Genomic DNA, 21,107 nt, shown 5'->3' with positions numbered 1-21,107 from the left:
TTCTACATATAAACCAAACAAAATAATGTATTCATAATGTTATATTCCTGAATTAAAATAGTTTCCAAAGGTAAAAAAATTATGCTAAGATTTGAATTAATAAATAAACACAGGTGAAGTCCAAGTCAATTGAAGACCACCATAATCTTAAAACCTGAAATATTAAAATATCTGAAATATTAAAGAGAAACCATAAACATCAAGAACTCAAAAACTGAAGGCAATCTGTTTGAAGTCAGGAAATAATTTAAAAGCTTTTATTAATCTTATCAATGAGAAAAAAGCAAGGAATGGATTACTTAACATATACAAGTCGCACAGTTGCCCTTAATTGTAGCTAGACAAGTGTCAGAGGTCAGATTGGGCTTGGCTGACTCATACTGTTATAATTAAAAACAAAAAAAACAAAACTAGAAGCTGTGGGCTTCCAAGTTACATCAGCAGGTTTCAGATTTTAGCAAATACATTTGTAGTTTGCATAATTGTGTTATTTAAGGTGTGCATTTAAATGTCAAGGGGCTGTAGTATAGCTGTGTAGATTGCATACTTGTTTTATTTTAGGTGTGTATTTTAATCTCTGAGGAATTTAGTGTACATTTTTAGTTTTATGTGCTTGTGTTATTTAAGGTGTGCAATTGTGTGGAATTAAATTCCAAATCTTGGCCTCAAAATGACATTAGAGGTCTATATAAGAAATGTCTTCATACATGTGATTCAATATTAAAACCTGTAATTTGTATTTGTGTAGAGTAGCCATGTTTTGTATCATATAAACTTGGCTAGAATAACTTTGACAGACATCTGTACTCAAAAAAGGCCATATGGTTCTGGAAAGTCAAAATGTTATCGAATGATGCAGTAAGGCTGCCAAACCGTGGAACCAATCAACTTCAGTTGAACAACTGTATAAGTAGGACATGGAGCAATAATACCACAAAGTTTGGCATGTACCCTGGAGGTGGTTTTGGAGAAGATGATCTGTGTAAAAATTACAAACATATACAATGTACAACAATATAAAACACTATATAGTGAGCCAACCATGTGATGAAGCCATGAAACCTTTGAAAGTGATTTCAGCTCTTAGGTACAGTTTATATTAATGTAAGATGGTAAATGAATTTTCATGAGTTTAAATATATCATTGTGATACTAGGCCTCAACAAGTCCACTAAAGTTTCAGATTTTGGAGGAAGAAAAAAAATATAATAAGGCTTCCAGCTAGAAAGCCTAATGAGAGTGTCTAGCTACACCACTTACAAAGTATGTGGTGTAGTACATAATAATACAATACATAATTGTTCTAGGCAAATATTTTCCATGATATATTACCTGTTTACATTGTGTAACACATTTTTAAATGCCATTACGGTTTTGAATGTTAAATTCTGCCTGACATAAGCGTATGAAAAAATAAAATACATGTTCCTAGAATACTTAATAGTAACCTCTGTTTAAAATGCAGTTCTGAAATATTTAAATACTATATTTTTAAACTGTTGTAAACTTAGTCCATATTTGATGTTTAAAACATTGTAAGGTTTCTAAACACAACCTAAATTACTTAAGAGTAATACAATCCATCATCTCTAGGACAATGTCAGGCTGGGCTGAACAGGGACAGTTTGTTGGGGACCGAAGTGCGGTAAGTAAAGGGAGGTCAACAAACATGCATAGAGGTCAGGAAATCGACAACCAGTATATCGTAGACAATGCAAAAGGATGGTTGTGGTCGCAGACGTAATGTCGGGCGATCAGGCGAACTCCGTAAGAAAGGTAATCTGGAAGACAAGATGAAAAGGCAGGCAGGGGTCAAGACACAAACAATCAAACATAGAGAACTTGGATATTATGCTTGGAATTGCAGTAGAATACTAACAAGACTTCGCATCTTCTGTGTGGAACAAAGGGATATATATATATATATATATATACACACACACATGGGTAGATAAATGGATAGATCAGATGCAGGTATAATGAGTGATGAGAGACAGGAAAAAAAATGGAGCAAGAGCGACCTCTGGTGGTGATCATGAGGAATGACTGGCAGTGAGCGTCACAGACAACCAGAGAAGTATACAACTGGACTTCAACCCATAACATAATTATTCTTGTAACATTATTATACAAGTAATTTGCTATACATTTCTTGAAATATGAAGAATAATAAAGAAAGATATAGCTAAATAACACAATGAGACCAGTAGTGCTGTGATAAGCTGTGGTACAAATAACATGTCTCCAGATCCTTGTTACAACATGCAGACCACAGGTCCATACAGACTTGCTTGAACATCATAGTGGGAAGGAAGTTATTTTTAGACAAATGCAAAATAAGTACAAACATAAGTTAATGAACGTGTTCATTATAGGTATCATATAATATCTGATATGTGATATACTGGTATCTATTTTATATGATGTGTAAAGTATTTATTGGGAAGACTGTGACCCAATCACATAAAGGTGGAAAGAGATCAAAATCCTGCCACCCAGACACTGAACTTGTGGGTTACTGCTGACCCATTCCTGTGAAAGTGTCCTAGAAATACCACTTACCAGACTCAGTAACAGATTTAGTGCCAGGAATAGACTGAAATGGTGATTTTATTCAATATATATTAGCATGTTGATGCCACATTACTCCCACTCGTATTTTGCTAGTGTGATATATGGTTCAAGAAAAGACAAGTACAGAAGTGTATATATATATATATATATATATATATATATATATAGCTCTGGAAAAAAAATTAAGATACCACTCCAAATTCAGAAATCAATGTTAAGTGGTCTCTTCATTTTTCCCAGAGCTGTGTGTGTATATATATATATATATATATATATATATATATATATATATATATATTCAGAAGTACTGCTATCGTTATTAATGTCATAACCTTTATACAGACATTGAGGACAAGAACTCCAAAATATTCGCTTTTAATGTTTTTTAATGTTTTTTAGTCAAGTACCTTAACTACCAATGTGCACATGTTGAATTACTTACTATATATTCTGCTACTAAACTTATAATTTTAATTATAAAAAATATATAATTTTTGAAAAAGTACAGAAGATGTAGATGTACAATGATGTGTTAAAAAAACGCTCAAAAAACAAACAAACATTCTAATCCATATTTTATGATTGCAATGACTCTTAAATCATTGCAAATTCAATCAATGTTAAAGTTTAACCAGCATAAACACACTCCCTGTGGAACAACAGCATGATCAATAACGCCCCGCCCTCTGCTATCAGTCACATTTCTAGTCGTCGCGCATTGTCCGCCGGGCCGGGCTGATCCGCACCTGTTTAAGGGACTGTCCGGGCCGGCGCGTCCAGCAGCCCTCGGCCGCCTACCTGCCCGCAGCGCCAGCGCACGACTTCTGCGTTTCCTGCGAGTTTGCGCTGCTCTCGTTGCAGTAGGAGGGTCCATGTGCCCCGAATGACGTCGCTTGGCAAGTCTGTCCGACTCCCTCGCTGCTTTTATCAGTGCCCTCTTGGAAATCTAGAAAATCAGAAAGCTTGGGCTTTATGGGCACAATGAAAAAATATGAGAGGAAGCCGTGCTGATCCTGGGAGTCAGTTGTGCTGTTATATCACCGCTCTGCTGCTGTGGATTACGGCTAATGTTGGGATACGCAGCTGTATACTTCTGCGCTTCAAGCTGTCATAACTGAAACTAGCAGATGTATGGGGATAGTAAATAGCAGTCGTTACACTGGGAATATTGGCAAGGAAAAAGACCCAACTGCTTATTTATTTTTTCTGGCTTATTGCTGCCCAGCAACACAGCCACCTGACTTATTTGGATGTCGTAATTAAGGTAAGGACGAGCAAAGCTGGACTGAAGGTGGTCGAGACGAGACAGTTGGTACAGTAGGTAGCTTTACTGTATTTCACATTCATTTTAGTACGTCAAGTTCAAACATGCTCAACGCGTTTAATCAAATTGAGAAAGATGCGCTGCTAATGTGTGTGTTGTGTAGTTTTGTGATTTGTAAAGTAGTAGCTTGGTGTATACTATGCATAGTGCGTATTAAACTGCCCAGGGAAAAAAAAAAATCTCTCATAGTCCAAAGATTATATAAGATTGAACTGTAATATTTAGCATGTTTAAGGGCTGACAGAACATATAGCAAAACGCATGGCGAGATAAAAACAATACGTTATTTTAATACATGAAATGGGTTTTTTTTTTCTGGATTAGTGAGCATTGTACAATCTGCAAAAAAAGTATAGCTGTATCGACGCCAGGCATGCGCTAACATATTTTAAATGTGAGCATTTTGTCCTCAGTCGCATCATAAAGGTGATCTGTGATTTCGCCAGGGTTGCATGCACTCTGACAAAGTACAATTCATGACACTATGTGTGAGAGCCTGGAAAACATGTTTTTGCATCACATTTCTGACTGCTCTATCAATGTGTAAGTTAGGACGTCATTGTAAAGCCTCGCCTGTGTATTGCTTTAAAACTCGTATCAATTGTAATTTATCATACTCATCATTAATGGACGTATCATGCAATCAAATGTAATCGAAGGAAGCACTTCATCAAAACGGGTCCTTTTTTTTAAGTAACTTTACACTTAAATCTAAACTTACGCAATAAAATCAAATCTAGGCTGGTTTTGATAAAAGTTCAAACTGCCTTAGCTAACAAATAAAAACCTACACCCGTGTGCTTAGTATTTCCAAAATCTATGCGATTACCGTATGACCCGTTTTAATTAAATGCACATTTTAACAATGAAGTGTATTGACACAAATGAAATCTGCGCAAACTTGTAAATGCGAAGTTCAACATGTGATAAGATGCGTTTACAAAAACTGACATCAACAAACTTGAGACCTTGTTAAACCATGTACTTGTCCTGACAGTACTGACATTGCTATATGCATTGACTTGGTGCACTTTTGCACACAGCGTAGCATCTGAAACACTTTCACAAACTTGTTAAAATTACAATTTTCTGCAGCCTTAACAATATTACAATTTCTTGCTTATGTCGCAGCAGTGTTGTGGCTGTGTAAGGCCCGTAAGAGAATGACAGAAAAGCAGAACCAATCGGTGGGTGGCGTGATGAGGTTTTCGTGACATAGTTACACTTTTTGTCCAATGGTTGCAGAGAGGAGGCGGGACACAAAATAGAGTGCCACTAAAAGCATGTGATGCATTTTAAAGGGACACGGTTCTTTAGCTCGGTTTATATAATGCAAACGGTTTTAGTGACCCGTGTAGTGTGTCGTGCAATATGTAACTCTCACAAAGCATTCACATTAGATAAATACATATTTTAATATTATTAACAACAATACGTTATTATTATTATTATTATTATTATTATTATTATTATTATTATTATTATTCAACTATTATGATGATGAGATTATTATTATTATTATTATTATTAATAATAATAATAATAATAATAATAATAATAATAATAATAATAATAACTGTGTGCTTGTTTGAATCACCACTACAAGAGACACTTATTTTTAAATAGGTTTAGCCTTTAAAGTATTCAGCGTCATCAGTTCTTAGACTGTGATGGAGCCTGCATGGTGTAGTCTGCCTGCTTCCCCCGCCCCCAGCACTTCGGAAATTCCGCCCCATACTACTGTTCAATGAGCATTAAACATGAAGTGCATTTGAATTTAAACAAGATTAACACATCATTATCCAGCATTTGCTTCAATGCGTTAAAATGTAACTATTTAAAAAAATGTATTGAGCTGTCTTTTGCTTGTCTCATTTTACCCTGATTTGTTGTCAACCAACTTATATTTTCCAAAAAGGTAGATCTCATCCACTGGTATTCATTTCCCCATGAATCGTGCTTGCCTCTGCATCATCATATTTATTCCCATTACATTAGATACTCCACGGCAGATTATTTTTAAAGGTCAGTACCTGAGGAAGTAGAAGAATACTGATATATTTACAGGGTCCCATAATCATTAGTATTACTACATTCAATTTGTGTGTATATTACATATATATGCATATATATATATAGTGTGTAAATATATACAACATAAACAAAATACAAAATTAATTTGTGAATACCTTATAATTGTTGGATGTCACTGAATATTACATGTCTTACTGTGACAGCATTGACTTGGAAAAAACTTGGAAAGCCAATTTTAACATTTCACAAATGTATATACAATGTTAGAGTGACCTAAATATTGCAATAACATACAATATACATCTGTAGCTTAAACTGATTCAAATGTAGGCATACATACAACTATAAACTACACCTGTGGTCTGAATCAGTATAACAACAAACTCTGAAAATAAACAATTGATAAACATATATACTTTAATAAACGAATCAACTATTTATTATAAAACTAATTGAGTAACCAAATATTTGTTTGAAATGAAGGGTGTGGATACTATGAACTACAAGAGCTTTAAACAGTTATTCTTTTATTTTAGGTGTATCAATGAACCAACTATGGAGACCAGAAGATACCAAAGCTTCTTTGAAGAAACAGACAATGGAAAAAGATGGGGTCAAGTGCCTAAAACTAGGGAGCATCGCTGTACTTCGGAAGATGGAAGTCATGCTGAAAGCAACACATTGATGGAGACCCTAAATGTTAGCTGTGCTTCAAACACAACAGCCAGCTTTAAGGAGGACAGCATTAAAAAGCTGGACCAGTCCCCAGTCTGCCTGAAGCAGAATCAGCCATTTGTTTACCCAGTTTTAAACCACAACAGCAATAGCATTAAGATGGAAATGGACTCGAAGGAACTTTCCAAAACTGTGGCTGAGTCAATGGGCTTGTATATGAATGCAGCACGAGATGTGGACTATGGCTTTGGACAGCAGAATGTACAGGGAGGCTGTCATGCTAGTCCTGGAAAGCTGTTTTCCAACAACAGACAACAGGGGGAAATGTATAAAAATGAGGAGAATCTGTCTTCATCAGCTTTGAGCCCGAAATTGAAATCTTTGGGTTCCTTTATAACCTCCCCTTACCCTGCAGTCTCCAGGCCATCTACTGCACCTTCAATGGAGTGCCCTGTTGCCATCCCTGCCAGTTCCTCTGGTATGGCCTTGTCTGTCTGTTGCAGCCCCCAGAACTCAAACAGCTCCATGTCTAGTCCGACGAGTAACAATCTGGTGTCTTCTACTACCAGCCCATCTAACATTGGAAATCCTTGCACATCTGTTAGTAGCCCCATCAACCATACTTCTGCTGCACCCACTTTTGCTAATGTTCATGCCAGAAATTCTGCTGCCTGTAGCCCCACCAACACAAGTAATGTGGGTTCCCCACTTGCTAGTCCCCTTAATGTAATGAGATCACCAATCTCAAGTCCCCAGAGTATGTGCAGTGTGAAGTCACCTGCTTCATGTAATGCTAACATGAGGTCTTCTGTATCTAGCCCTGGCAGTAACAATAATAACAATAGCAATATGAGGGCCTCAATTTCTAGTCCTGCAGCTGTCAAAAACGTGACTGTTGATAGTCCCCCTTATAATTCGACTGGGTTCCCTATGTCTAGCCCTGCTAGTGGACTGGGTCTTGTTCAGAATGACATTCACAGCCCAGATAACAGAGACCAAGAGTTTAAAGGATTTGAATTCCCAAAGGTTGAAAAAACAGAAAGGGAAATCTATAGCGTTGGCCTGGATCAGATGAATATGGTGAAGTATATAAAAAGTGAACCAGATACTGGATTCAGTAGCATGTGTCTTTTAAGTGAGAAGCCAGATTTGCCCAGTTCACCTTTTGCTACACAGATAAAAACTGAAACTGATAAAGATGCAGCTTGTATGAACCATCACTATAATAGGCAGGAACACTCTTTAAACCTTTTCCCTGTCTCTGAAACCTCCTTCTTGTCTTTGAGGGATAATATAGATGAATACAGCCTTTCTGGGATTTTAGGACCACCTGTTTCTTCATTGAATGGTAATTATGAACTTGATGCGTTTCCTAACAATGTCTTGCCTAAGGGGATTAAGCAGGAGCCCAACGACGGCAGCTATTACCAAGAGAATAATAACATGCCGGCATCGGCTATTGTGGGTGTTAATTCAGGTGGACATTCATTTCATTACCAGATTGGAGCGCAAGGAACAATGTCTTTTTCACGACATGATGTGAGGGACCAGTCCAACCCCCTGTTAAATCTAATTTCTCCTGTTACTGCATTAATGGAGACATGGAAATCTCACCCTGGTCTGTCACAAAGCTCTCTATCATCTAGAGGTGAAGGCTATCCAGGTCAAAGATGCATTCCAGAAAATATGTCAAGGTAAGAAAAACACTTTTTTTTTACCTAATACTGTAGGCAGACTGGTTAATCTGAATTTGTAGTGTTAATCAATGGAAAAGGTTAAAACATTTAATATGTATTTAACTAGTGAATATCTATCAAGGATTGGAAGTAGAGAGTATTGTGGACTGAACTAATGGTGTTGGTGGATGTTAGTGGTTGTTCACAGAAATATAACATACTGCAAAACTTTTAAAATAAGAATACCTTGATTTACTTTATAGCTATGCCTATTTTATTATTGTGCTCTGTGGAATAGTACATTTATTTTTGCTGTGATTTGCAAGGACAGTATTGAATCTCAAAGACAAAATCCATTATTAAAGTACTGCAAGATCTGTTTAACAAGATAAACAATGGTTCACAATTTAGTTTTTTGTTTAATATATATTGTAGGGTTAAAGACAAAATGTAAGTGTTGTGACTGATAGCCTATGTGCTTGTTACTTACTGAGTGTAAAATAATATTTAATAGTTTCACATACATTTTACAAATCTGATCAAAAAAGTGCTTGTGGAATATATGTATTTTTTGTTGTTGTTGTTGTTGTTGCTCTAAATGCTAACATATCATCCTTTTCAAGTAATACAAAGAAACCACACAGAAAAATATATCTAGTATCTTTTACTACTGTTTCAAAATCTTCATTAATAAAATCACATTTAAGTTCACTATCAAAGGATGTTTGGAAATATGTAGTAATGAACAAAAGAGAGTCCTAACAAATACATCAGGTTACTTCATTATTGAAACCACTACTGTGCAGTTTGAATATGATCAGATTATGGTAAATGGTTTGATTGCTATGCAAATGTATAGCAATACATATTCAGAAAACAGCTGTTCAGGATAAACATTTATACAAAGGTCATATCTATAAATCCAGACATTTGTTGCTTCTATCTTGCCATCTCCTTATAGCTTTAGACTATGCAAATTGAGCTGTAGAAACTTTAAGGATTTGCAAGTATTCTGATTGTTTGTTTGAGAAGCAAACGTATAGGCTAGGTGCTGACATTTTTATGTGTAATGAGTTGGGAATTACAGACAGGTTTGATTGTAAAGGAGAAAACAAAAGTAGCATAGATTGATTTAATAAAGCAATCTGGTGTATGTGTATGACTGACTGGTTTGAAATGTTTAGATTTTTTAAGGTATTTTGAAATCAGTTGTTGTTTTTATCATTAATTGTTCAGCTATTGTAGAGCTGTAGAGCTATTCACCTGACAGTTCTTGCAGGTATATGAATGGGATAATTTGCATACTGTTTTACTTGATACAAGTATTGTTCTAGGAGAAAAATGCAATATTTCTATTCAGTTTTTTTACCCAATTGGTAACATTGAGTTACATTTGTTTTGTGTTCAGCCTTGCTCTTTTTTATGGTGAATTAGGTTTTAAGAGTCTTATTAAAATAATCTTGCTCCCTGAAAAAGGGAATATTTCTACTTTGCTGACAACATGAGAAAGGGAATGCATCCACCACAGCAGCAGTGCCATGCTTTTGCCTTAATGTTATGTTGTAATGTATTTATTGCTTCCAGTGTTGCCCATCCAAGTTTGAATCTTCAAACTATATTTTCGATTTCTAAAACAGCTGTGACACCGTGTGGAGTTGGACACGGCATCTGGGCTCTAAAGGCAAGGCTCATGAAACAGTAGGCAGGCGTATGGTGCAAAAGTGGTGAATGTATTATATTTAGAGTGTACATTGATAAAATAAACAGACATACAAAAATTGAAAACAAATAATAATTCCTCTTTGAGCCTAAACTAAACAGAGCCAACAGATCCCTCTCTACACAAGTAACTAAACACAAACACACAATAAACAGCAACCAATCCGAAACGTGATCAAACCCCCGTGATCCGGAGGAGGGTCGACCGGCAGCCACAGTCCCTGGGGCAGTAACCAGGGACCAAGGGCAGATGGACCCAGGGAAGAAGGAGGGAAGCAGAGCAAAGGGAACTACAGCAAAGGTGCTGACCAGGCGAGAAGGGGAGGAGGTAGGGGATGTGGTGGAACCCCCCCCCCCACGACTGTTGTGGAGGGTCCTCTGGCCACGACAACGCCTATTCTGGGCCGTCATATGGCACGAGAAGTTCTTCCTCCCACTCCAGCTCCAGAGAGTCCTGTTGCAGCTCTTCCTCCTCGTTCCATTGTGAGAGGGATTTTTCCTTCTCCCATTCCAGCTTTAGCAGAGCCACTGGTTCTGGTGCTGCTGGCCACTCTTCTTCCCTGCCTGTTCAATTCCTTGAGGGGTATTTCCTCCTCCTACTCCAGTTCCAGTGGTTTGGGGAGGTGCAGGGCAGTTTGGGGCTTGGCGCCACCAAGCACCAAGCATCACACAGCATATTTGCAGAAGTTTGAATTTGAAATTATTTGTAAACTCTGCAGTAAAACAATACAGTATTGCACATTTTTTTATGTTGTCTTTCAAAGGCTTATTTTATACTTCCTTTTCTATTCTATGAAAGTTAAAAGTGTGTCTAATTCTGGATGTTTATGTCTTGAGATATCTTGTACAATTTTTGACTTTCTGAAGTTTTGTAAGTTTGTAAGTTTTGTAAAAAAAAAAATATATACTTCAGCAAACCTACCATATGGCAGCAGGTGACTCACATTTATCCAAAATCTCTAAACAAAAATATTTTCATATTGGAAAAAAGAATCTCATGCCAAGAGCGAACACCATGGAGCAGACAGAATCTGTCTTCTATGTTTTTAAACCAGCTCATTATTAACACATTATCACAACATGAAGAAAATAAATAGTGTGTAGCCTAAATACTGTGAAAAAAAGTCAGTTTCCCTATTGAGATTAAAGCCTTGTGCTGTAAACTAGGTTTACAAAGTGGTGTGGACATTTTTGAATCAAGAGCTTATTCATATACCTTTTGTACAACAAATAGTGTGTATGTGTATGTATAAATTAACTACTCATTAGCAGGCAATAATACAAAATGTAATTGTTAATTATTGGTCAACATGGATTCTGTTGCCAAAGAGACTAAGATTAAGATGGATTAAATTAAAACTTCGACCCACCCACTAATAACAAATGACAAACTTGTACATCATTGCAGTTACATTTATGATTAGAAGAAAGTGGCATCTCACTAAAAATGAAGCCGCAACTGAGTACAAATCTTTAGTTTTCTATTAGCGGATGGGTCAAAGTTTTAATTTAATCCCAGTCTAAATAAGATATGGTTTTCCAGTGCAAACAAGGAAGTATTTGTTTTCTTTTGTATATTTAGTTTTAAGTGAAGCCAATCAGCACATTTATAATGTAACATTTGGATAGCCTAACTGCATGATGAATTGCAACAGAATGTAAAATGAAATAACTAAACTGATGAAGTTCACACAATATTCCAGCCAGTAGAGTATTTGGTTCTGATTATCACATCCCTCATTTGTGCTTTACATTGGTCTCTATTATTTGTTTATTTCAAACTACTTATTACTCAACAGTTGTGAATGTGCATCTTTCCAGATCTCTGTTCCAAACCTTAGTTACTTATATGTGGAATATTTAGGATGAATAATCTCTCTCTCTATTAGTATACACTACTGGTCAAAAGTTTTAGAACACTTTTCCAGTTTTTATTGAAATGTATGCAGTTTAATGTCTCAATGTACTGAAATTAAAGCATAGAACAAATAAACATTTAGAGATAAAAAAAAAATAATGGAATCATTTTGTTTAATAAAATGTAACTCCTTAAGCTGACAAATCCCTTTGGCACCCTTAAAGGGCACCACATTCATGTGCTTCTCTTTAATCCCATGTGTGCTCTTCACTGTTGTGTTGTTTGTCAAGTGTTTGGTATCCCATGAAATCTGAGACTCTCAGCTTTCTAATGATGTGAAGCATTCTCTGATGTGAAAAATGTGTTTTTATACCCCCCCCCCTGCATTTTAACCCCCCCCAACCACATTCTGAAATGGAGGGGTGAGGGAGTACTTGGTCTGAGTAGGAATACAAAATCTCAGAAAATATTGACAATTATGACATATTCTGGAACCAGTCAGTCTACTGATCACACACCCATAGAGAGCTCAAAATGTCAAGATGGAAAACTCTGTTTACAGTGTACTAATACAAAACGATTTTACATAATTGGATCTGAACTTCTCTGTGTTTGATAGAACATATAATAATATAGACTTGATTAATCGTTAGGTTGTTCTGAACAAAACAAGCCTATTTGCAAAATCCGATCGAAACTGAGTGATCTGTGACCGTCTGAATAAGACCCCACACCCCCCGTGCTCTAAATGACGGCGGGTGACATGGAAACTGTAGATGTGTTTGAAAATGAAACGCGCTGGTAGCTAAGAGAATAAGCTTTCAAACGATGTGCGCATTGTAGGAATACAGTGTAATTTCTATGCACAGGAGCTGCACGTAACACTGCCAAATAATGCTTAAGAGGGTGTAGTAAACAGTATAACTCTGAAATGTACTTTATTTTTACGTTTTTGGTAACCTAAACTTTTTTTTACTTTAAAACTTTTGTCCGGTAGTGTATGAATATGTGTGTATAATAAATGCTTATTGTGATATTTGGGTGTAAACACACCCAAAATAAATACAATAGTGTTATTTAATTTAAACATGACACCAAATATGCATGTTATAGTCTGGTTATGTAGGGAAAATGGTATTGTGGATAGCCCCATAAAAGGGGAATTCACCAAAACCTTTGAAATGTAGAGAAAGATCAATTATTATGCTTGTGCTTTGATCAAGGGAGACTCAACCTTTACTCCTTTGCCTTAAAATTTCAGTTTAAACAGTTTAATCTTAACCCCTAATTATTGGCATAATGGCAAGTTAAATAGTGCTGTCAATCAATCTTACTGAATAGCAGGAGCAGCAGTGAACATTCAGTGAAGAGTAACTTTTCCTTACAGATAATATAACAATGACAGGGCCAGGCAGGGTTTGTTACTTTGATCTTCTTTAGTTTCGGATAATTAAAACCTTACCAAAATTAGTTATGGGAACAGAAATTAATGGCTTGTGCTATTTTATTATGTTTTGGAATGGATGGTATAAAATTATTCCCTAAAGCCACTTCGGTGCCTTATTGGGTCCTGTAATACAGTGATCTGCTTATTTGATTCCCCTTGCACCTCATCAATTGGTTCACCCTAGAAAAGATAACTAAAGAAAATATACAGAAACCTGAATTTGAATTGGCTGTAAGCATTATGCATATATTACTTAATTAATCTACACTGGCTAACCATCATGTTTCTGATAATATTCAGTATTTTACTCCTCACTTACTGAGCCCTTCACAGCACCAGTTACCTCAGTGTGACAATCTTGTCATGACACATTTTTGTCATCTTTTAAGTTCTTCACCTAGGATTGCTCCTCCAATTCTACCTCATCATCACTTTGAAAATATCTTTGAGATACTGTTGGGGAGGTCCCTTGCCCTCTTCTATAGTTAAATCTAATGTGAAGAATTTGTCACTCTCATGCACTTAACCTGCTACATTTTGTATAACTATTGTACTATTTGTTCTCACATAACCTCTTCATTTTGATCATTACTGATATCTGTGTTTGTAAGCCATCCTGTGTTTGATTGCATCACATCTTATGATTTTGCACATTTTGTAAATGTATAGGTTTCGTGTAGCCTACATGCTTGAACTTTAAAATGGTTTGAATTAAGTTCCTTATCTGTAATTTGTTAGATTAAGGTAATTCTTTTTATTTTTTTATTTTTTTATCTTGATTTTGATTGCTTTTACATCTCAACTTGTAGGTCTAAATCTTCTTCTGTACATATACTTTCCTTTATCATATGGGCCATTGGGAACACTCTACAGAAACATGTTTTGATTGATGGACTTTGATAAAATAAAGTTGTTTGTGTTGAATGCTTAATGTTCAAGAAAGACTTTGTTAAAATACTGATATGCACAATGCAGTGATTGTTAGCAGAGGAATATAAATTATGCTACTTAAACTTTATTTTCAGATTATATTGCTTTTAAACTTTATTACTTCACAAATTATTGTACAAATTAAAATAATGTATTAAAATGAAGATAATGTGAATAAACTAGTTTTAAAATATGACTGTAAATGGGGATGGATTATTAATTCCTACCTTAACTTTCTTTGTCCATGGATATTTACTTTCCTCTGGCCAGCAAAACTACAATGTCAAACTCAGTTATCTGAGTGGTGTATTTTATTAGTGGCAGGCTATGTGTGCACCACCACTGTATTGGCATACAGTGATAGTTGGGTACAATACTGCTCTCTGTACAATGCACACAATTTGCAGTTTATTAAGGGCTTGATCTCTGTATTCATTATTGTGAAGGGTATTTCCTTAGAAAAAATCCTAAATAATCTCTCAAAGATTAATGTCAAATATGTCAAATGTAATGTGTAAAAGGACATTATTAAGTATTATTATTATTATTATTATTATTATTATTATTATTATTATTATTAAGAATGTCATGTGATCCATTATCCAATGGAAGATATACGATTTATCTGGAAGAAGTGATACAAATATCTATTATGTAATACCCTCAATGTGATTAGATAAGAGTACAAAAGGAATCATTGACAGTATTGTTTATGCCAATATTATGTGCATTTGTCCTTTGTTTGGTCTAAAACAAGTGAATTAGACTGAACTTTAAACTCTGCAAACACTACCTGTTCTATAACGAGAGGAAATGTGATTCAACTAAATTATAGATCAAAATGTTTTAATAAATAGGCAGAGCTAATTAGGGAAAATCTTGGCTTTATATTAAACAGACTTTATAACATTTCCCAATTCCCCTATCAGAGTCTTTACTCATTGTGCATGTTTAAAAACAAACACCAAGCAATTATACATCAGAATTAAAGATTATGTCACATATTCAGTATAATCAGTTGGACTCAAATGCATTTTTAAAATGTTAAGATTAAAATAAGTTTTAACTCAACAGAACTCATGTAACTCATTCATGGGCATTTGTCAAGTATTTCAGTTTAATCTAACTTCAATGTAGATCATGAGGATTTTTGTTAAGATATATTTTTCTGAGAGATGCACATCAATAACAGTTTTGATTCCGGAATGATTCTTGCATTTAATTTTATCAGTTGCATCTTTATGCATACAAGTATGAAGCTTATCATTTGAAGAACTTTCTGATGGTCTATAATATAACATAAAATAACAGGCTGGCATGATCTTGAAACAGTGACTTTTAACCTACTTATGCTTGTTTAAAATATAAATTGTAATGATGAAGTTGATTAGAATGTGTTCACTTTGGCATAGATTATTCAGTACTCTCAAACTACAAAGCTGGTACATTTTTCCCTCTAATGCAAACCAGCTTTCCTATACATTTTGAAATTATTTATTTTGTAAATATTTTTATTTAAGAATCTATATAGTTGTCTTTGATTATGCCCACCTGTTTGAAATAGACAATTACTATTCAACCCAACAGGGGTTGTGATTGGTCAAAGATCCCCCCACAATGGTCCTATTAATTATACATCATAAAACTCTCAATCAAAATCAACTAACATCAGCCAAGTGTCGATATAAATCAGTATCCTCCAGTTGACAGGGCATATCCTATGTGTCAGGTGGACTCTTTTACTGGAAAAACACTTGGGAGTCCTAAACATTGGCAAAGTTTTAATGGCATTTGGTAATGTGTTCATTTTCTTTCAGGAAATAAGAGTTTGCTGGATTTAAATTATGTGGAGCTGTGAGAATTTAGAGTAGCCAGATATGTGACCTTTACTGTAATTTAGCTGAGATAACGGGTTAGTTTCCCTACTTTCCAGCATGTAAAGCAACATATTTTGTTGAATCTTGCGTTGTCTTATGAACTTGCTATAAAATGCTCTTGGTTTACATTTTCTTTCTAAACAGGACTTTGCTGTTTTGTACTTGAAACACTGGCTATCGCATAACAAAATCTGTTTTGGAAAGTGTGTATAAAGTTTGTATAAAATGTCAACATCACCTAAAGTTGTCCCTTTCCTTGAATCGTCGTGTTCCCCATGGTTTGCCTCAATCCAGCAATTAACTGTACTGTATCAAGTGATAAATAAAGTATAAAATAGATACGTTAGCATTTTTCTAAGTTTTGGTTTAATCGTATTAACCACTTAAAAGTTATATGTTGGCTTATAGAATATCTAGGTGTTTGTCATGGGAAAACATAATTTACAGATAGGAAAATGGCAAAGAATCATAAACCAGTAAAACAATAATAAAACAAATGTATACTGCAGTTAACAGTAAGAGTGGAGTTGATTGAATTTCATCCATCCTATGCCGACAAGATCCAGCTTTTCCTGCTGGCCTGACAGGATGAGTCCATGGTGGTTTGGCAGAGAGCCAGCACTGACTGGTTTGAGGCAGAACTGTCATACCTCAGACCATGCTTTCTCTGCCACTGATATCAACACAGTCTCCCAGTAGCACTATTCTGTGTGGTCAGTAAAGTTGACTGTGTGATATTTTTAATTCCCCATAATGTTTATTCATAAATCACATTATTTAAATGCAAAATTAAGAGCTTATTGCGAACCATAGAGCGAGGGACATGCATTTGCACCTTGTAACTCTCTGCAGTTTAAATGTAAGTTGGGAAATGTTTTTAATTGAAAGTGTCTGTGCCTTACTAATGCAATTCAGGAATCTGGATTACACATACTGAATTGGCCAGGAGTACATTCTCTTTAACCTTGACTTAATCGCAATGATCACAAAATTATTTTCCAAAGATTTAGCAAAGAGGAAACAGGTGGCCAGCCCAATGTGATACAGATAAGTGATAGAAAAATCAGAGGAAGTGATTTGACACTTGTGTCCGTCATTAACTGCATCAAGCAAAAGGTGATCTTTTTTGGAGGTTACAAAACTGTGTGTTTGTGTTTGTGGTATATAATGTCTCTGAGGTTCTAATTATATCAAAACCTTTAAAACATATTTATATTGTTATTTAGCTGTTACTTAAATTAGCATTTTGCTGTTATTGAATGGTATTAACAAAGGCACTTTTTTTGTTTTTCTGTGTTTACATTAATTACAGACTGCAGTCTATGATGGACATTCATTTTTTCAGTGTTATTGTACTGTACAATCTATTTTTATACTGACACCAAAAGTAAATTAATAAGTATTATTATCATCATCATTATTATTAATAATACCAATTTTGTTAGGTATTATCTATGACTTATATTTGTGTGCTAAATGGCTTGCTTGCCCTCTGCTAAAATCTTATACCATATTTAATAGGGGTGCACCTATATATCGGTTTTGTTATCAAGTCAGCTGCAGGACAAGTGGGAGAAATTACACTATCGACTAAGAGCTTTTTTTGGTAATTGTAGCCAATAATGTTTACTGATTCCAGATGTCACAAATAATGTTGTTGCATAGAAACCGTGAGACAATGGTGTGCAATGTGCAATATAGCTGTGAATGTCTCAAAGGATTGCTGTTTTAAGTGTTTAAAAATAACATTACAATGGCTGATTTCAACAGTAAAAATGTAATAACAGCAAACGTAATATTGCAGCTCAAGATGCGCCACATCCCTTAATACAATGACTACTTAAAGATTGCTATATAAAGATAGAGGTAAAACAGGAAAAATATGTGCAAAAATAACTATCATTACTAGAAGCACTGAAACGATTACAGAAATTATAAACTGTTTAATGACATTTATCATTTTGGCATTAGTTTGTGCAACCTTTCATTTAATTTAATTTCTAGTAACAAATGATTGAAATTTATAAACTATACATTTATTGAAAACTATTGTTTTAATAGTAAAAGATTTAAAGTTAATTTATGCATGTTTATTGTGCTTCCAAATCTGTCTAGAAGCAAAAAAACATCTGTTTAACTAATATTATTAATATCAGTATTGGATCAGTATCTGATATTAAAGTGTTGCATAGGTTTGCTCAATTAAATGTTTTTTGACGTAGTCCCGACAATCCATTTTTAGGTTTCTTTTAGCTTTTGTTTTAAACCCATCAATTAATCAAATTGCACACACACACACAAAACACATCATAATTAGTTTCTTGTTTTTGAATTAATCACAGCTTCGATGTTGATATCCTAATTGCTTTTTGGATAAGTGTACCCTAGTGGCTACAGTGATGCCTGGAGGATAACAATTAAAATACAGGTTACAAAGTCAAGTTGAGATGAATGCAAAGCCCTACCAATAAGGCATTCAGAAGCTCAGGGACCTGATACCATTTCAATTTCTGTATGTATTCAGCAAATTTAGATAATTTAGATAATAATTATGATAATTTAATCCTGGATAAGTAGGCAAATTCATATCTATATCTGTACTCTTCAACAGCAACTTTAATTACTTACTCGCAGCATACACAATTCAGAATAATTTGAGTGTTAAAATAAAAAAACTAAGAAAAGTACAAATAAATAAATAAAGCAATAGAAATCATAGAAAAACTAATAGAACAGAATACATGCAATTAAAATTAGTACATTAATTATGCATGGTCCGACAAGACCTCATTATTACGAGGTCTCACTTCATGATTACATCTGATTGTATAGCATCCAGTCAAAGTTTGTAAGCTTGGCAGAGCAACGGGATGGCTCTGGCTCTGATATTGTGCTCACTATTTTGTAACACGTAGTATGTACAATCTGGTCTCTCCGGCCAGAAAAAAGCTGTACCATGCAATTCACCTCTACTTCTTTATCATCCAGGATCTTGGTTATCTGGCCGACATATGGCTTATCATCATATTTGATGATCACAAAGCATCCCACGGCATACTTATCCACTTTTTCCTCACTATCAGCAGAGATAGAAAATACATTATCTGTCTCATTATTGTGCTGTGAGCCCTTTACATGGGGTCTGTCTTTCTTTCCAAAATCAAGTTTGGTTGGTTTGTAGCAGGAGCAGATCCCTGGGTTTTCACAAAAACAACTGACATCTCTATAGAAGATGACACCTGGTGAAGATGTTTTTTCATCCCAGTTACTTTCTTCACAGAGTCTGAAAGCATTTAACATGCCGGAGTATGTCAGATTCCTCTGTCCATTTAAAGTTGATACTGCTCGGTCATTTTTTGCTGAGGAACTCATCGTTCTTTGGGAGAATGCAAGTCATTGTCTTTGTTTACATGTTTATCCACCATCCTTATTACTGTACTTCACATGCCATCTGGAGCACCTTTCCCATGTGCCTTTTATGTGAAATTCCATGTCACATATTTGAACCCACACCTGAATCGAATTATGCTCATCAAGTAGCATTTGGCCCAGTTTCGATATTGAGTAACAGGCCCGTCACTGAGTATGTGTATGGTGTCTATTTCTGTCTCACGTTTTTCCTTCAGCTCCTTGATTACTGCCTCAATGTGTGCCCCCACTACTTGCTCATCGTGCCGGAATGACTCTGAATGACAGAGATAGACAGTACTGTGCAAAATTTGTAGGCAAGTGTGAAAAAATGCTGTAAAGTAAGAATGCTTTCAAAAATACACGTTAATAGATTATATTTATCAATTAACTAAATGAAAAGTGAGTGAACAGAAGAAAAATCTACATCGAATCCATATTTGGTGTGACCTTCAAAACAGCATCAATTCTTCTAGGTACACTTGCACAAAGTCAGGGGTTTTGTAGGCATATAGTCAGGTGTATGATTAAACAATTATACCAAACAGGTGCTAATGATCATCAATTCAATATGTAGGTTGAAACACAAGCATTAACTGAAACAGAAACAGCTGTGTAGGAGGAATAAAACTGGGTGAGGAACAGCCAAACTCAGCTAACAAGTTGAGGTTGCTGAAGACAGTTTACTGTCAAAAGTCAAGACTGAGCCCAGCAACAAGACACAAGGTAGTTATACTGCATCAGCAAGGTCTCTCCTAGGCAGAAACTTCAAGGCAGACAGGTGTTTCCAGATGTGCTGTCCAAGCTCTTTTGAAGAAGCACAAAGAAACGGGCAACGTTGAGGTCCGTAGACACAGTGGTCAGCCAAGGAAACATACTGCAGCAGAAAGACACATCATGGTTACTTCCCTTCGCAATCGGAAGATGTCCAGCAGTGCCATCAGCTCAGAATTGGCAGAATACAGTGGGACCCTGGTACACCCATCTACTGTCTGGAGAAGTCTGGTCAGAAGTGGCCTTCATGGAAGAATTGCGGCCAAAAAGCCATACCTCCGACGTGGCAACAAGGCCAAGCGACTCAACTATGTACGAAAACACAGGAACTGGGGTGCAGAAAATAGAAGCAGGTGGTCTGATGAGTCAAAATTTGAAGTATTTGGCTGTAACAGAAGGCAGTTTGTTCCCGAAGGGCTGGAGAGGTACACAAATGAGTGTCTGCAGGCAACAGTGAAGGTTCCTTGCAAGTCTGGGGCTGCATTTCTGCAAATGGAGTTGGGGATTTGGTCAGAATTAATGGTCTCCTCAATGCTGAGAAGTACAGGCAGATACTTATCCATCATGCAATACCATCAGGGAGGCATCTGATTAGACCCAAATTTAGTTTGCAGCTTGACAACGATCCCAAACATACAGTGAAAGTCATTAAGAACTATCTTGAGCGTAAAGAAGAACAAGGAGTCCTGGAAGTGATGGTATGGCCCCCACAGAGCCCTGATCTCAACATCGAGTCTGTCTGGAATTACATGAAGAGAGAGAAGCAACTGAGGCTGCCTAAATCCACAGAAGAACTGTGGTTAGTTCTCCA

At 35.7% G+C, this 21,107-nt stretch overlaps 1 protein-coding gene across 1 annotated transcript in view; it reads left to right on the top strand.

The window, feature by feature from the left end:
• The first annotated feature begins 3,402 nt into the window (after positions 1–3,402).
• The window catches only part of nr3c2 (nuclear receptor subfamily 3, group C, member 2), a 160,106-nt gene continuing 142,401 nt past the window's right edge, over positions 3,403–21,107 (top strand). Inside the window, exons 1-2 of the mRNA XM_066718452.1 lie at positions 3,403–3,838; positions 6,469–8,301. Of these exons, the coding sequence (XP_066574549.1) occupies positions 6,488–8,301 (1,814 nt within the window). The 5' untranslated portion in view covers positions 3,403–3,838; positions 6,469–6,487. The remainder of the gene's footprint in view (positions 3,839–6,468; positions 8,302–21,107) is intronic.

This window comes from Amia ocellicauda, chromosome 12 (genome assembly GCF_036373705.1).
Source record: "Amia ocellicauda isolate fAmiCal2 chromosome 12, fAmiCal2.hap1, whole genome shotgun sequence".
Taxonomy (NCBI): domain Eukaryota; kingdom Metazoa; phylum Chordata; class Actinopteri; order Amiiformes; family Amiidae; genus Amia; species Amia ocellicauda.
The sequence above is the reverse complement of the archived record's forward strand: the minus strand, read 5'-3'. Positions and strand labels throughout refer to the sequence as shown.